This window comes from Theropithecus gelada, chromosome 1 (assembly GCF_003255815.1).
Source record: "Theropithecus gelada isolate Dixy chromosome 1, Tgel_1.0, whole genome shotgun sequence".
NCBI lineage: Eukaryota > Metazoa > Chordata > Mammalia > Primates > Cercopithecidae > Theropithecus > Theropithecus gelada.
This window is the reverse complement of record NC_037668.1, coordinates 153,018,320-153,034,386: the sequence shown is the minus strand read 5'-3', so window position 1 is coordinate 153,034,386 and position 16,067 is coordinate 153,018,320. Positions and strand designations below refer to the sequence as shown.

Genomic DNA, 16,067 nt, shown 5'->3' with positions numbered 1-16,067 from the left:
TTTTCCCTTCCTTTTGCACAAGTCCCAGCATGAAGTCTCCAACTCTTATCTCACTCAGCAAAACATACCAAGGCTGATCCGAATGTGGATTCCCCAGGCCGTTCACCAGCATAAAACCTCAGCAATCTTCAAGTCTCTGCTTAACCGTCTTTCATTGAGGATTAACCCCTGAAATCACCCTAGCCAGGGCTTCCTTCTAAGGCAAGACAGCCATTCTTTGGTTTGCGTCGAGAGGAGTTTTGGTGTGGAAAGTTTTTCTGTGCCCTCCTCTGCATGGCACTGGCTGTGTGTGTGCTGAGAGTGTGCACACTGGACATTGGTGGCATTAACTTAAGTCAGGGTAAAATGAGGATGCAAAGGACTCAGATGTTGATCACTCTCCTGTGGCAAAGACCTCAGGGGCTCTGCCTTGCTCTGTTCTTTTCCAGTCTCAATTCAGCAGGCATTTCACGGTTCTCCTGGGGGCTGAGGGGAGAGAGGCAGGCAGGAGTAGCTTTTGTTTTCCTTGGATAAGAGTTTCATTCAAGTGGGAGTGGACTTAGTTCTCTGTCAAGATTCTTATCACTTTCAGGGTTGAGAATGTCAGGATCAGACTTCTGTGAACAGCGGACAGCATTTCTATCCAGGTGTAACTTGGAGATTCCAAACTAAGAGTAATTAGAATGAAGCAAGATTAATAAAAGGAACTGGAGGCACAATGGTAATAAAAATAACCCGACCAGGGTGTTAGGGGCTTCTCCCCCCACCCCAGTTACCCTTTCCTTCCCAAGGCAGAGCCCCTGACGTTTTGTGGAGGCCGGTCTGGCTGTTTATTTACTTGACGACCTAACTGGAATTTCCCCTTAAGGACGGGACCAGATCTCCACAGATTTGGCTTGCGTGTATTAATGGAATCATAGTTCAAGCTGTAAACTGGTGAAAGATTTCTGTTTCACAGCAGAAAAAGAGTAAAAAGCTTCACATGTTCTCCCTCCTCTCCTTGCTTCATTTTATAATGGTGCTATTTATTCCAGGACAATCTATAAGTAGATAAAATAGCTAAGTAGAGATACCAAATAACTTCATTCAAATGCACAAACACTCCTCCATCTAATCCCGCCCGGTGTTCTCGGGGTTGCTCCGACACGCCCGGGGTTTACCTGCGCGCACTCCAGCGGGAGGGCGGGTTGTGGAGGTGTGCTGCGCGGCGCGCGGGGGTGAGGGCGTGGGAGCGGAGGGTGGGGCCGGGAGAGCCGTTACCAGGGCGAAAAGTAAAGCGAAAACACCCGCCCTGCACTTCCCGCGCGACGCCGCTGGAAATCGGGTCAGGTGCAGAGCCGGATCTCTGAGGATCCCGCGTGGAACCCCAGGGCTTCAGGGCCCGCCGGCGCGCAAAGACTTCCGAGGCCGCCCTCCGCGTGTTCCCAGGCCCATGGGGAGAGGGGTGCTCTGAGTGAGGTCGGGCTAGGCGGCGAGGAACCCCGGTGGGGGGAACTGGGGACTTCAAGTGAGACCCGGGCTCCAGACACCTCTAGTTTCTACCCCAAATTACCAAACTATGACCTTCGGCCGCCTCTCTCCCAGAGGCAGGTGGAAAGGAGGTGTTTCTGCCCTTTGCCGTGCCCCCACACCCTGCGGCCGCGCAAGTCTCCCTCCCAGGCAGGTGCGAAAGTCCCGGGCCACACTTATGTCCACAAATAGTCATCCACAGGCAGTCAAGAAGGTTACTGGTTCTGCCACTCTCTGAGCAGAAACTGTTGGGGTCGGGGAATAAGAATCAGGAAATCGTTTTTGAGGTTTAAACGCAGTTCTGTTGAGGTCTCAGCTCGAATCTCGGCTACGGGGCCCCGCCTTTCCCGCCACCCTGGCTTGAGGGCAGAGGGGATTTCTGCTGCGGGTTCCGCCTGTGGTCAGTGCGTCCCCATTCCGGGCCGTCTGGTCCCAGTCCAGTAGGCTCTGGGAGCAGAAGAACCCGTGAAAGCTGAAGATGGGTTTTCCCTAAATATTGCCTGAGAGCGGGGCGACCCCCAGGCCTGGGCAGGTTCGCGGACCCCAAAGCACCTTCTCTTTCCCCCTAGTCCTGGCCACTGGCTTCCGCCCCCTCCTACGCTCCCACCGGGCTGCCTCTGATTCCTCCGGGACTCCGATCTTTTCACGCTCTTGTTGGTTTCACTGAGACGTTCTTGTCAATTTCAAACGCTTTGTGATTGAAAAAAAAGAAGAAAAATCGAACCGATACGGTCCTACCACTCGCCCTAGTCTCGGAGCCCGGAGCTGTCCTGCGTGTGCGTCTATGTGGAGGGTCCGGGGCCGTGGGCTCCGGCGCACGGTGCCAGCAGAGGGCTGCCCTCCGCTTTTGTGTTAACCGGCGGGCTTCTCGCGGTCCCCGCCGCGGAGGTCACACCCGGCGGGTAACGGCGTGGATACACCGAAGGGTGACTTTGGACACCTTCCCCACATCACAGACCAACGCTTCTGCCCCTATTCTGTCCCTGCTAGAGAAGTAGGAGGCCAGTGGGGGAGGGGGTATTTTCCTGAAGCTCCAGAAAATGACCACGCATTTTAGAGAAAGGTCGTGCCCGCTTCCCAGCCTCACCTAGTCTGGGCTGGGGCCGGGACCCGCCTCCCCACCTTCCCCGCCCCCCCCGCTCCTCAACCTAGCGGAGGGAGAGATGCCAGCGCGGTGGAGTCATGCCGCTGGCTTGGGCACCATTGGTCATGCCTGGAACACGCAGCAGCGAGTACGCACATCTGGCGGCTATCCCAGGCGACTCCGGTCCTGATATGGAGAGAGAGGGCGGGCTGGTGTGTGTCTCAGTAAGCGAGGCTGGGGGAACGCGCCTCGGCTGGCTCCTCCCCGAACTTGCATCACCAGTGCCCCCCCATCTCCACCCGCCTTCCGCCCCGCCTTGGCCCCTCCCCCACCCCCCTTCCTCCGCTCCGTTCGGCCGGTTCTCCCGGGAAGCTATTAATAGCATTACGTCAGCCTGGGACTGGCAACACGGAGTAAACGACCGCGCCGCCCGCCTGAGGGCTATAAAAGGGGTGATGCAACGCTCTCCAAGCCACAGTCGCACGCAGCCAGGCGCGCACTGCACAGCTCTCTTCTCTCGCCGCCGCCCGAGCGCACCCTTCAGCCCGCGCGCCGGCCGTGAGTCCTTGGTGCTCGCCCGCCGGCCAGACAAACAGCCCGCCCGACCCCGTCCCGACCCTGCCCGTCCTCCGGACCCTGGCCGCCCCGAGCGGAGCCTGGAGGTGAGCGCTGGAAGCCAAGGGAGTGAGCGCGACGAGTGCGGCTTGCCTTCATTCCCTTCGCGCCCCTCTAAGTAACTAGTCCGCCGACCCCTGACCCACCCCAGATCCGCGCCCCCAGTCTCCGGCTTGGAAATAACTCTGGCTTTAACTTCTTCTAAGCCACCGCTGCTCCTCGGCGCTTTGAAAAGTTTCCCGCAAAGCGAAAGAACTAACTTTCTCTTTTGACTTGGGGCGCGAAAGGTTCCTGGTGACGGAGGTCGGGCGTCCACTCTGCGGCCAGCCTGGAGCGCCGCTTCCCTCCGCAGACGGCGCTGGCTTGCGGGGCTGGGAGAGGGCGTGAGGTGGGTGGGCGGGTGCGCTGGGGTGTCCGAGGCTGCCCAGCTCGCCGTCCCGCTGCATCCCTCGCTTCGAGACACGGCACTGAGGGAGCCGATCCTTCCCGGGGTGGGCAGAGAGGCACGAAGGCAGGAGGCTTGCGGGAGGGCTGCCCCACGCGCAGAGAGGAATGAATGGGGAAGGGGCAGGAGGGCGGGCGGCGTCGCGTGCGCGGCCGCTGGAGGTCGCCCTGGGCACCCCGGAGCGCTGGCGGCAGGACCGAGAAGGCAACCCCGAGAAAAAGTTAGCTGGGATAAGTTTGGAAGTGGAGAGCGCTGGTGTCGCGCTGTCCCAGGGCGGACGACGGGAAGGGCTCCCGGCACCGGTTGGTGTCTGGAACCCGAGCCCGGGACTCCCACACACCTGGGACTCTCACTCTGGCTTTTCCTTCGGCGGGTCCGCGGGAGACCCACCGTGGCGGGGAAGCGAGGGTGTGGAGCCAGTTGTGCAGATATTTGAGAGAATGGCTTTGTGGTCTAGTGCCAGGACTCTGAGCGCTTACACTGCAATCGATGTCGTTGAGCCTCAGTATGCCGAGCCGGGAAATAGCCGGGAAATAGGGGAATTACATGGGCAGTACCGGCCCCCTCTGCGTGTTGGAGGGCACAATGCAGTGGTTGGACCAGATAACTGCTAAGGTCCTTTCTGCCTGGAGATTTTCAGATTCTGGGGTGGTGTAGTGGGAAGAAAAGGAGCCAGTGAGGGGACTTGAATGCTGTGGGTCTCTATCTAATGTCATTGACCGGTGTCCAGACAGTGGGGGAAAGGGGACTTTTCTGCAGGGCATCTTCTCCCTCACCAGTTTTCTTTCCACTGGATTCCTTCTCCTTCTCTGCTCCTCCTATCCCCATTTTTGTCTCTCATCTACTTCCTTTCCTCCTAAACATTTTATTTTCCCTAATTTCATTGCAGAGGTCACATATGCTTTCTTACAAATAAAATAGTTACTAAATCCTTGATGAAGCCAGAAAAAAAAAGGAGAGCCAGAAATCTGGATGTTCTCTCAATGTACCCCTTTCGTTGTAGGTGACAGTCATATCTTCTGTTCGAAGTTTCTGTCTCCACAACTTAAAGTGAAGGCAAAAAATTGGTATTACTGTCCCCGTTGTTTTGCAGTTAGCATTGGTTGTAGAATAATGCTACAACATACAGGCTCCTGCTTTGAGGATATCCTGGTCAAAGATGGGATGAGGTGAGGATTGCAGTTACTGTCAGAATTGTTTCAGAGACAGCAAAGAAGGCAGCACCCCACGCCCGCAGTGGGGATAAGATACAGCACCCAGCATCTGTGGCTTTTTCTCTCTCTTCCTCCTTGCCCTTTAGCCATTATAGAATTCCTTTCTCTCCATGGCCCTTTTCTTCGATAGCCCCTCCCTATCTCAGTCCTGTCAAAGTCTCCTTTGTGGTTGGTACCAAGTGCCAGGACTCTTGACCCCTTATCTACCTGGCTAATGGCTCTGTTCTCTGGTTGCCTTGTTGGTTGATCCCTTGAGGTGGTGATACCTATTGGTGATGGAGCAAAATGAGCAGTTGGTGGGTGGTCAGCAGCTTGGCATGGGATGGGCCACTCACCAGCTTTATGACCTCAGGCAAGTCATTTTTACCTCCCTGGACCAGTGTACTCATTACAAAATGAAAATCTGACCTAGATGATTCTAATATTGAGAGGGTGTGATTTCCATTAGATAGAGTCCATGATTCCTTTCTTTTTAAAATTGGCTGGGCATGGGACAAGGCCAGTGGCTTCAAGTGTTACCCAGGCAGGGGAGGAGGAAGGACATAGTCAAGATGCCACAGAAGCTTTCCAAGGGAAATATGGTTTATAAGTGAGAATTGGTTTTCTTTCAAATATGTAATGCAGAAATGCTGGTGTCAGCAAATAGTGGGGTGACATCTACCTGGTCTGCGAAGAACTTGGGGTCAATCAGAGTACAAAAGAGGCTCTGAATGACCTGAATTTCTTGAAGGTTTTAGTTAATTCCTCACTAACAGGGCTTTGTTGAATTGATAACAACATAATGAGTTTTTCCTGAAATGGAGAAGATGGAGTCACAGTAATAATAACTACCCAGTGTATATGTAAATCTCATATATCCTTCTTAACAGCCCTTTGGGGCAGGCAGTTTTGATCCCAAATTACAGAGGAAGAGAATGAGAGGCCCAGAAACCCTAAGTGATTTGTTGGTGAGTGCTTAGCTTGTGATTGGCACTGATAGGTTTAGAAACATTGTCTCTGGCCCTTGATGCCCAGCTTTGCACGTACAATCTTCAAAAGGTCTGGGAGGAAGACCAAGATATGAAGAGTCAGTGAAAGGCCAGTATTGGCTTCCTAGTAACATAAGATGGTTAGCGAGCAATGCTTAGTGGAAAGAGGATGAAAATTAAAAGTGAAAATTCAATGTAGCTGTAGCTACTAGGAAATAAAAACCTGGGAGCTGAATTTCCAGTTAAAGGAATACATGAGTAGTTTCACTTTCTTGAAAATGATGTAACTACTAATGATACAACATGATTTCTGATTGGAAATAATCAAGCAGAAACAAAATGCAAGTTCTTGGTAGCAAGTCTGAACAATTTTATGATCAGCATAGAAAGTCAACTCTGATCTGAGGTCCCCAAACAATTTTTTTCAATGATCAGGATGTTTGAGGATCTCAACTTTCTGAAAAATTGTCTGATGATTTAACTTCATTTCCTTGTGGGGACACAGCCTGAGTCTAGGCTGAATCATAACTCAAGAGACTGAGTAAAGGAATAACTAGAAAGTATCCCAAGAAGTTAAGCTTTAGCCTAGTGCCAAGAAAACCCAGATCTCTACAGATACATCTGTTTTACTTTCTGAAAGACTTTTAACATTTTTACAACCATTTCTGTCCCCAAGTAAGCCCACCCAATGCTTTCCATAAAAGCATTCCATACCACTGACATTCTTCAGCTTCTTTCATTGGGACTGCTGACTTTACATAAGAAAAAGGGTCGGGATGGGAGTCACAAACAGCAGACCCCAAGCCCTGAGATCTCATTAGTAAACCTAGTTGGGTGGCAAAATGGAACTACACTCTACTGCAGTGAAATTCAAAGTACCCATGTAGAAGGGAGCCATCCAGGCCTCCGAACAAAGACTAGCCCAGTGGTAGCTCTGAATGTCATCCCTGAATCACTGGGTTTTTAATAAAGTTGGAAAGGGCAGGGAAACATGAATGCATGGGAGAATCTTAAGCCTCTGGCTTTAGAAGTCTAGTTTCTCAGAGTTTATTGCCTGACAGTGACAAGTATCCTCCCAGCATCCTAAGATTATAGGATTAAACTGAGAGAAGAACTTCAGTTCTGACTCATGACACAGGGCTTTGGGAAAAGAATTACATCCATAGCCTGGGTTTCTTTGACTAGTCAAGGGCAGCTTTCATTGGCCTGGAAGTCTTGCCTCCATTGGTGTATGTTAGATCTCTAGGGGGAGTTGAAGTCAGGGTATTCTATTCAGAAGCCTTTGAGATCAAAGAGGGTGACCAGCCACCCTCCCTCCTGGACCCCACAGAGCCTCTGTCAGAGAGCCAGCCCTGGGCTGGAGAGATCTCTGGGAGGCCTAGTAATCATGGAGCTCCTGGCCAAAGGAATGTTTTCCAGGGCATATTCATGTATTAGTTCCTCAATTCCTCATAGGATATTATCGGAAAATAGGGTGATTGTTACAAGCCCTCTTTAACAGAGGAGAAAAAGCCATTGGGAGGTACAATGATAACACATGATGGAGTAAGTGGGCTTCAGATTTTCATCTTCTGACCCCAGTATGAGAATTTTGTGGATAAGAGACCCACTTGCTCACATTGCCAGAGGGCAGGTAGCAAGCAGCCTGGGTGTGCACCCTGACATAAAGATTAGCAGTTCATTAAACAGAGTTCAAGTTATCCCCAGGAATCTCTACTTAGCCTCGCCTCCATCACTTCATTTCCAGGCCTCCCACCTACCTTAAGGCCTGTCCCCCAAAAATTTGCTCTGGTTTTTTGTTTTGTTTGTGCAATATAACATAATACTGGTTTGTTTTTGTAATGTGTAATAATATTTGTTCATTTTTTGCAATGTACAAATTAAGGGCATGAATCCTGGAGCCAAACTAACTTAATTCCAAATCCTGATGCTGTCCTATATTAATTCTGTGACTTTGGACAAATGACTTAGTTTGTCTAAACCTCAGTTATCTCATCTATAAAAGGGGGCTAAATCCTAACTCACTGGGTTCTCATGAGGATTAAACGAGATAGTGCCCCTAAGGTTTCTGGTATGAAGGAGGCACTCCTTAAATGTTTGAGACTTGCCAGAGGGCTTCTTCACTGTCTGGACTGTGCTAATGACCACAGATCCCTGGTGAGAGGAATGCCCAGACCACACTCATCCTACACTCATCCCTATACTCATTGCCCCTTGGAAACCAACTGCAGGGAGGAGGGGGAATGGCCACTGCTGGAGGGAGTACACAGCAGGCCAAGACTTATGGGGGACTCTTCCCAATTGGGTCCGTGTAACTGTCACTATTTCTACTCTTTTTTTTCCTTTTGTCATCCTTTTGGGTTCACTGAGCTATAGAATAATAGAGGGAGATGAATTTAGCAACTACATCGCTGAAGCTTCTCCCCCGGAAGTTGGGCCCAAGCAATGGGAATGAGAAAGGTAATCTTGGACTATGGGGGGCATTTGATTTGATGGCCCCATCCCCACTTCATTTATTCAGTTGGCCAGTGAGGCATGGCGAGTCAGGTGCTGGGCCAGGCTCTGGGTAAAGCAATGGTGTAGACTCAATGCTGGCATTGGAGGAGCTCTCAGTCATTTACCAGACACAGAGAGCCAAAGTGACTGGCTCAAGTCACTGCTCTTTAGTGCCAGAGCCAGCCCCAGGGTTCTCTGTCCCCACACCCAGCCTAAGTCTCTCCCTATACCACAGGTCTGAACAACTCCCACATAATATGGCACCTCACTTTTCTTTAAGGCCTTTTGCTTTGCCAACCTTAACCTTAAGAATCCACCTCCCCATCCCCTGCCAAAGTCTGGGGTGAAGAAACACACCTGGCTACAGTTACCTTTCTCATTCCCACTGCTTGGGCCCAACTTCCGGGAGAGAAGCTTCAGAGATGTATTTGCTAAATTCAAGGATTCCCCACTTTTTGCTTTTACTTCCACTCACTGATAGTTTCAACTTGATGTCAAGCCTCTTTGCAAAAGAGGCTGAAAATGAGGTTACTCATGATTTTTAAAATGGCCTCACTGATTTTTTAAAAATGTTCTTCCTCTTTCAGGACTGTTTGAGGCCACATTTGCACATAGGCACACCAGCCAAAACTCATAGCTCTTGTGAATTCAGAGTAGCCTGAAACATCATCCCTAATAAACTTCAAATAAGCATTTTGTTCATGTCACTGAGCTGTGTGCATTTTAAGAACCTGTTTTACTTAAGATGAGGATGGCATGAAACGAAAACAAAACAGAAACCCAATGGCTTATGGGACTTTTCTCTGAGGGTGGGGTTCTGGTGTTGGAGGTCTGGTGGAGGAAAGGGACTTGATCCCATGCCCCAGAGCCCCTGAAACAGTTTGGGTTTCAATGTGTCTTTCAGCAAAATGATGCTTCAACACCCAGGCCAGGTCTCTGCCTCGGAAGTGAGTGCTTCTGCCATCGTCCCCTGCCTGTCCCCTCCTGGGTCACTGGTGTTTGAGGATTTTGCTAACCTGACGCCCTTTGTCAAGGAAGAGCTGAGGTTTGCCATCCAGAACAAGCACCTCTGCCACCGGATGTCCTCTGCGCTGGAGTCAGTCACGGTCAGCGACAGACCCCTTGGGGTGTCTGTCACAAAAGCCGAGGTGGGTTCTACCACAGGTGTTCATTCTTTTAGCACATGTTTTGCTCACAGCCACTGTGTGTTGGGCATGTTCTAGGCAGGGGGCTGTTGTTGAGAGTGAAACAAACAAAACCCCTGCCCTCAGGGAGCTTACCTTCTCCTGGGAGGAGACAGACAATACATAACATGTAAATACATTAAGAGATGAGTGCAAAGGAGAAAAAAGCAGGGAGTGAGGCAGAGAGAACAGGTAGGGGTGGGGTTGGTGGGTTTAAAAACTTTTCAGGCCAGGCATGGTGGCCCACGCCTGTAATCCCAGTACTTTGGGAGGCCAAAGTGGGATTATCGCTTGAGTCCAGGAGTTTGAGACCAGCCTGGGCAACACAATGAGACCCAATCTCTATAAAAATATTAGCTGGGCAAGGTGGTACATGCCTGTAGTCTCATCCACTTGAGAGACTGAGGTGGGAGGACCGCTTGAGCCCAGGAGGTTGAGGCTGCAATGAGCCATGATCACCTCACTGTAGTCCAGCCTGGGTGATGGAACAAGACTCATTTTGCTTTTAGAGACGGTGTTGCTCCATCACCCAGGCTGGGGTACAGTGGGGTGATCACAGCTCATTGTAGCCTCAATCTCCTGGGCTCAAGTCATCCTCCTGCTTCAGCCTCCCAAAACACTGGGATCACAAGCATGAGCCATTGCACCCAGCCGGGGTTGCTGTTTTAAATTAGGAAGTCAGGGAAGGATTCACTGATAGTGGCTTTTGAGCAGAGGTCAAAAGGAAAGGAAGAAGGAATGAGGAGAGGGAAGAAGTCATGTGGGTATCTGGTAAAAGAAATTCAGGGCACTGAGGTGGGAGTATTGGTGCCTGGTGGGCTGTGCAGTGGGGCAGAGTATGGGGGTGGGAGATAAATAGGGGCTGGTCATATTGAGTCTTACAGACTATTGTTGTATAGATGTGGCCCTGTGCTCAGAGTGAGGTGGGAAACCACAGAAGGGTTTTGAGCAGAGAAGCAACAAGATTCAACACACACACACACACACGTACATTTTTTTTGAGATAGAGTCTTGCTCTGGCACCCAGGCTGGAGTGCAGTGGCATGATCTTGGCTCACTGCAACCTCTGCCTCCCAGGTTTAAGCAATTCTCATGCCTCAGCCTCCCAAATAGCTGGGATTACAGGTGCCCGCCACATGTCTGGCTATTTTTTGTATTTTTTTAGTAGAGACGGGGTTTCTCCATGTTGGCCAGGTTGGTCTCGAACTCCTGACCTCAGGTGATCCACCCGCCTCAGCCTCCCAAAGTGCTGGGATTACAGGCGTGAGCCACCATGCCCAGCCTTGATTTATATTTTTAAATGATCACCCTGGCTGTCATGTTGAGAATGGGCAGTAGGGGCAAGACAGAAGCTGAGTGCGCAGAAAGGAGGCCGTGGCAGGAATCCACGTGAGTGGGTGTGGCGGGGGGCTGCGTCAGGAGGGAGCAGTGCAGGTGCGGAGAAGTGGTTGGCTTTGGATCTGACTTGAAGGTAAAGCGGATTTGCTGATAGACTGGATGTGGGGTATGAGAGAAAGGGAAGACTCAAGGGTGACTGAGTTTTCTGGCCAGCACAGCTGTAAGAATGGAGCATCCATTTGCTGCTGAGATTTGGGATTATAGGGGTTAGGGTGGTGGCAAGAGCAGGAGATCTGTCCTATTCTGCACCCCTGTGGAGATGTCAAGCAGGCAGTTGAATATGTGAGTCTGGAGTTCAGAGGAGAGTCTGGTCTAGAGATAATAGAGTTGGAAATTATCAGCATATAGATGGCACTTAAAAGCCACGAGTCAGGATGAGGCCACCTTCTGTGTCCAGTTGTTCTGAAGAAGCATGGAGTGTGGTGGTCCCTATTTGTATCACTACTAGGACCCAAGCACCTAGACAGTAGAGCAAGGACCAGGCAGCCTGCCCCACCCTTCCCTGTAGCAATGTTCACAGCCTTGGGACCAGGTGTTGCTCCAAGTCCACTTCTGTCTTACACACTTGCACTGTTCCACACTTGGCAACCTTGCATAAGACCCCTGGAATAATAAACATGGTGAGAAGTCTGGGAGGCGGCTTCTGGTGATGTCATAGTGGCTTAAGGATGTCAGAACTGAGGTTCCACCATTTTATTGGCCTTTTCCTCGTGGTGGCAAGTGGAAGTGTTTCACGCTTACTAAACTGGCATGACTGCAGCCTTTGGGCAAGGAGTAGTGAGACTGACCTAAAAGATGGTCCTAGTTCACCACTTGCAGGTGGCACCCCAACATGGGCCGATTAATGCCATTTTGGTTGGGAATGGGCTTAGGTGCCTTCTCTGCAGGAGCATCATGGGCTTCTCCCAAATTTGGGAAGCTGGTGCTCTGATGCTCCAGGTGAAGTCAGAGGTGAATGGGGTTTGCCCTTGGGTCTTGAATCGAAGAAGAGGCCGGGAGAGGGTGGCTAGGTGATGATCCTGAGGTCGTTCCTGGTTCCCAAAGAAAGGAGATGTTTACCAAACAGAATCTGTTTCGGCTTTAAATGATTACGGTTAGTACCAATAGTTATCAATTTGCATATTATCCTCGTCTCAAAATCCAAATGCATTTTCAAAATTGGCTAACTTTTAATTTACTAATATATTGCTGGTATAATTTTAACTTTGATTTTTATTCTTCACTCACGTGTGTATGTGTGTGTGTGTAGGGGTTTTCACACAAAAGTCTAGAGCTTTATTTTTTTGGGGTCCTTTAGCACTAGCACTGGACCTTGTCTGCCAGCTTTTGCTGGCAGTAAAAGGCAGTGTATTTGAGATAGGTGGCATTTCTTACTACCCTTTAAATGTGTCCCTTTTGGATTTTATAGGTAGCCCCTGAAGAAGATGAAAGGAAAAAGAGGCGGCGAGAAAGAAATAAGATTGCAGCCGCCAAGTGCCGAAACAAGAAGAAGGAGAAGACAGAGTGCCTGCAGAAAGTAAGTGCCTTCTAGCCTTCCCCTTCCTCTCGCTCATGCCTATCCTCACCAGCTTCATGTGGCTGTCAGAAGAAGAGTTAGAAAACCCCTTACCTGGTTATAATTTCCCAAGAAGGGCCTTGTAGCTGGTAGCAGAAATGCCAGTTGCAGAATAAGGAGGTGGCAAAGCAGTAAACACAATGGATGTGACTGTGGATATATAAAAGCAGGTGTGTGAATTCGTCTGATGCCCGACTCCCAGCAGCCTCGGCCAGTTCATACATGTCCATCAGCTTCCAGGCTGCAGGACATGCCAACCCAGTTAAAGAGGCTTCACTTGACTGTTTTCCTGAGAAAAGGAAGCTGCCAGCTCTCATTTGGCTCACTATGAATAGCCTTTAATTAATCTCTTCAAACAAGTAATTTCCTTAATCCACAAGCAGTGGTTACATTTGCTTTGCATTCTTGTCTGTTTCCTAACTCTACAGTCCTTCTCCCTGGCTTAGCCAGCAAGCTGAGCCCCTGGCTGTGTTCAGCCGGCCCGCCTTGAGAGAGATATAGCTTTTGTGGGTAGGCAGGGTGGCCGGTGGTGCCCAGCAGTCTTTCCAGTGGTTGTGTCCCTCCTCCAAATGTGGTTAGGCCAGGGCAGAGTCTTAACCCAGGTCCCACAGATCTCCAAAGGGTTATATTAATTGCTTCAGGGGATCAGTGAAAATTAGGGAATTTTGTGTGTTGCCATATACATTTTTTCTGGGGAGATGAGCTTCTCATTGAGATCTGTGACTGAGAATCGACTAAGCCTCCATGAGTCTGGATTTCTCCCCAGCTCCCAAGGCCCTTTTGGGTTCTAGAAGACCTGCATATGGGCTGTTGACTCATGCAAATGAGGTATCTGAACTATTGGTTCCTCTGCAGCTTCAGTATTAGTAGAGTCACAGGCCACCTCTGTGGCATCACCAGGGCTTCTCTGAAGAAGAGGGTCTGCATTTTCCTAAACCTAGTGCTGCTCTCCCATCTCCCATCTTCCTCTCCCAGCTTGATGGGCCCCAGGGTGTCCCAGGTGCACCCCTGCATCCAGGCAGCAGTCCAGGCCACTCTCTCCTCACTGGCCCTTGGCTCCTTTCTTGATGCCTCTGTTGCTTGTCCCCCAGGAGTCAGAGAAGCTGGAAAGTGTGAATGCTGAACTGAAGGCTCAGATTGAGGAACTCAAGAATGAGAAGCAGCATTTGATATACATGCTCAACCTTCATCGGCCCACGTGTATTGTCCGGGCTCAGAATGGGAGGACTCCAGAAGATGAGAGAAACCTCTTTATCCAACAGATAAAAGAAGGAACATTGCAGAGCTAAGCAGCCGTGGTATGGGGGCAATTGGGGAGTCCTCACTGAATCCTCATTTTATACCGAAAACCCTGAAGCCATTGGAGAGCTGTCTTCCTGTGTACCTCTAGAATCCCAGCAGCAGAGAACCAATGAGGCGGGAGGTCCTGAAATGACTCAGTGGGCCCTTCCCATTCTGCCCCAGAGTGGGTCTCGGACCAGGGCAAGTGCATCCTTGCCTCAACTCCAGGATTTAGGCCTTACCACACTGGCCATTCTTATGTTCCAGATGGCCCCCAGCTAGTGTCCTGCCTGCCTTTCATCTGGATTCTACAAAAACCAGGATGCCCACCCTTAGGATTCATGCAGAAGTGTCTGTACCTTGGGTGGGAGGGATGGGGCCATCTCCTTCACCGTGGCTACCATTGTCACTCGTAGGGGATGTGGAGTGAGAACAGCATTTAGTGAAGTTGTGCAATGGCCAGGGTTGTGCTTTCTAGCAAATATGCTGTTATGTCCAGAAATTCTGTGTGAGAGAAAACTAGGCAATGTGCTCTTTTGATGTTTGTGTCACACAACACTGATGTGACTTTTATATGCTTTTTCTCAGATCTGGTTTCTAAGAGTTTTTGGGGGGTGCGGGGCTGTCACCACGTGCAGTATCTCAAGATATTCAGGTGGCCAGAAGAGCTTGTCAGCCTCTGGAGAACAGAATTCTCCCAGTGTTAACACAAAATCCATGGACAGCATGATGGCAGGTCCTCTGTTGCAAACTCAGTTCCAAAGTCACAGGAAGAAAGCAGAAAGTTCAACTTCCAAAGGGTTAGGACTCTCCACTCAATGACTTAGGTCAGGAGTTGTGTCTCGGCTGGAAAAGCCAAAGAATATTCCATTTTCCTTTCCTTGTGGTTAAAAACCACAGTCAGTGGAGACATATTTGGAAACCCCAGTCAGTGGCGCCTAGGTGGTGCCCAGGCTTCAGCATTATTGGATGTCGATAGCATTGTTTTTGTCATGTAGCTGTTTTAAGAAATCTGGCCCAGGGCGTTTGCAGCTGTGAGAAGTCACTCACACTGGCCACAAGGATGCTGGCTACTGTCTGTTAAAATTCTGATGTTTCTGTGAAATTCTCAGAGTGTTTAATTGTACTCAATAGTATCATTACAATTTTCTGTAAGAGAAAATATTACTTATTTATCCTAGTATTCCTAACCTGACAGAATAATAAATATTGGAACCAAGACATGGTAAACACGTGTTGTGTTGGTTTCTGTTCATTTAAATCTGTTGGCTGTTGAGATCTAGCCATTCCTTGCCTTTCCCTCCCCATTATGGGGGTTGCCTAGCTTTAAACTTCTCCAGATGTCATCCTTTGCTCTTTGGGGCATCACTAGATGGGATAGTTGACTTTCAGTCCTGTTCCTCAGTCTCGGGCACCTTCTGCTCAATTTCTCATTGACAAACCCTGAAACACGGCACCAAACATATCCTTTAGATCAACAGTTTGGTGTTTAGAATTTTGATATAAAATCTGAATTGCTAGATACCTTAATTATTTTCTCAGAATGTACAAACACCTGAAACATACACCTGCTGTTCAGCTTGAACCTTTGACCCCTAACATTCTGCCACAGAACTCCTCTCAGAGAGTTACTCACTTGAGTTACATCTGTTATGTCTAAATGTGTGTCTCATTGTTGGCAAATACATATCAGAAAAGAATGGGAAGGGGTACTGGAGGAAGAAAGAGGGAACCATTTTAGACAGCATGGGTGTGATAATTCAAAGAAAGGTATTCCACTGAATTTCCTGGAATTTCCAGGGCATATGATTCCTTAGGCCTGCAAGAGAGCCAGGCCCCCTTGCTTTTTGTGCTTCTCTATAAGGTTCACAGGCTAGACATAAAAACTGGTCACTTGCCACTGGTGCCATTCTTCAGAGAGTCACTGTCTTCATTAAATGTCAGATTCATTCGTGCGAATTCTGTGCCTACTTCTTTGACCTCATGTATGGTTCCTTTAAATGATCACTTATGACACAGGTGTCTTCATTTTACTCTCTTAATCGCACATCAGGGGTCTTTCCTAGTCTGTCAAGAGCCATCTGATGTTAATACCATTCACCACTTCTTTCAGGAGATAATCTATGTTCCTTTTCTTGGTGGAGGGGAAAACGTCCCTTGCATTTACCTTCTAGTCATGGGTAGAGGCACCAGCCACCAGCCATTATGAAACACAAGACAATTTGTAAGCTGCCATGGACAACAATGAATTAGAGAGGAAGGAAGTTGGGGGCGGATGGTGGCTGTGGCAAGAAAACTTGATGTGTATGGTAAGTGTAAATGAAGTTCTGTCACAAATG

General features: G+C 49.5%; 1 protein-coding gene across 6 annotated transcripts in view; it reads left to right on the top strand.

Moving 5' to 3' along the window:
- The window catches only part of ATF3 (activating transcription factor 3), a 53,873-nt gene extending 38,915 nt beyond the window's left edge, over nucleotides 1–14,958 (top strand). The window contains exons 1-5 of one of the 6 annotated variants that reach the window (XM_025392212.1): nucleotides 2,920–3,234; nucleotides 5,128–5,135; nucleotides 9,263–9,458; nucleotides 12,301–12,408; nucleotides 13,539–14,958. In XM_025392212.1, coding sequence (XP_025247997.1) covers nucleotides 3,028–3,234; nucleotides 5,128–5,135; nucleotides 9,263–9,458; nucleotides 12,301–12,408; nucleotides 13,539–13,736 — 717 coding nt within the window. In that variant the 5' untranslated portion in view covers nucleotides 2,920–3,027 and the 3' untranslated portion in view covers nucleotides 13,737–14,958. Of the gene's footprint in view, nucleotides 1–2,913; nucleotides 3,235–3,474; nucleotides 3,576–5,127; nucleotides 5,136–9,214; nucleotides 9,459–12,300; nucleotides 12,409–13,213 lie in introns of those variants that run through there. The other 5 variants (XM_025392233.1, XM_025392247.1, XM_025392218.1 and 2 more) reach the window with 5 other exon arrangements.
- Nucleotides 14,959–16,067: the final 1,109 nt, after the last annotated feature.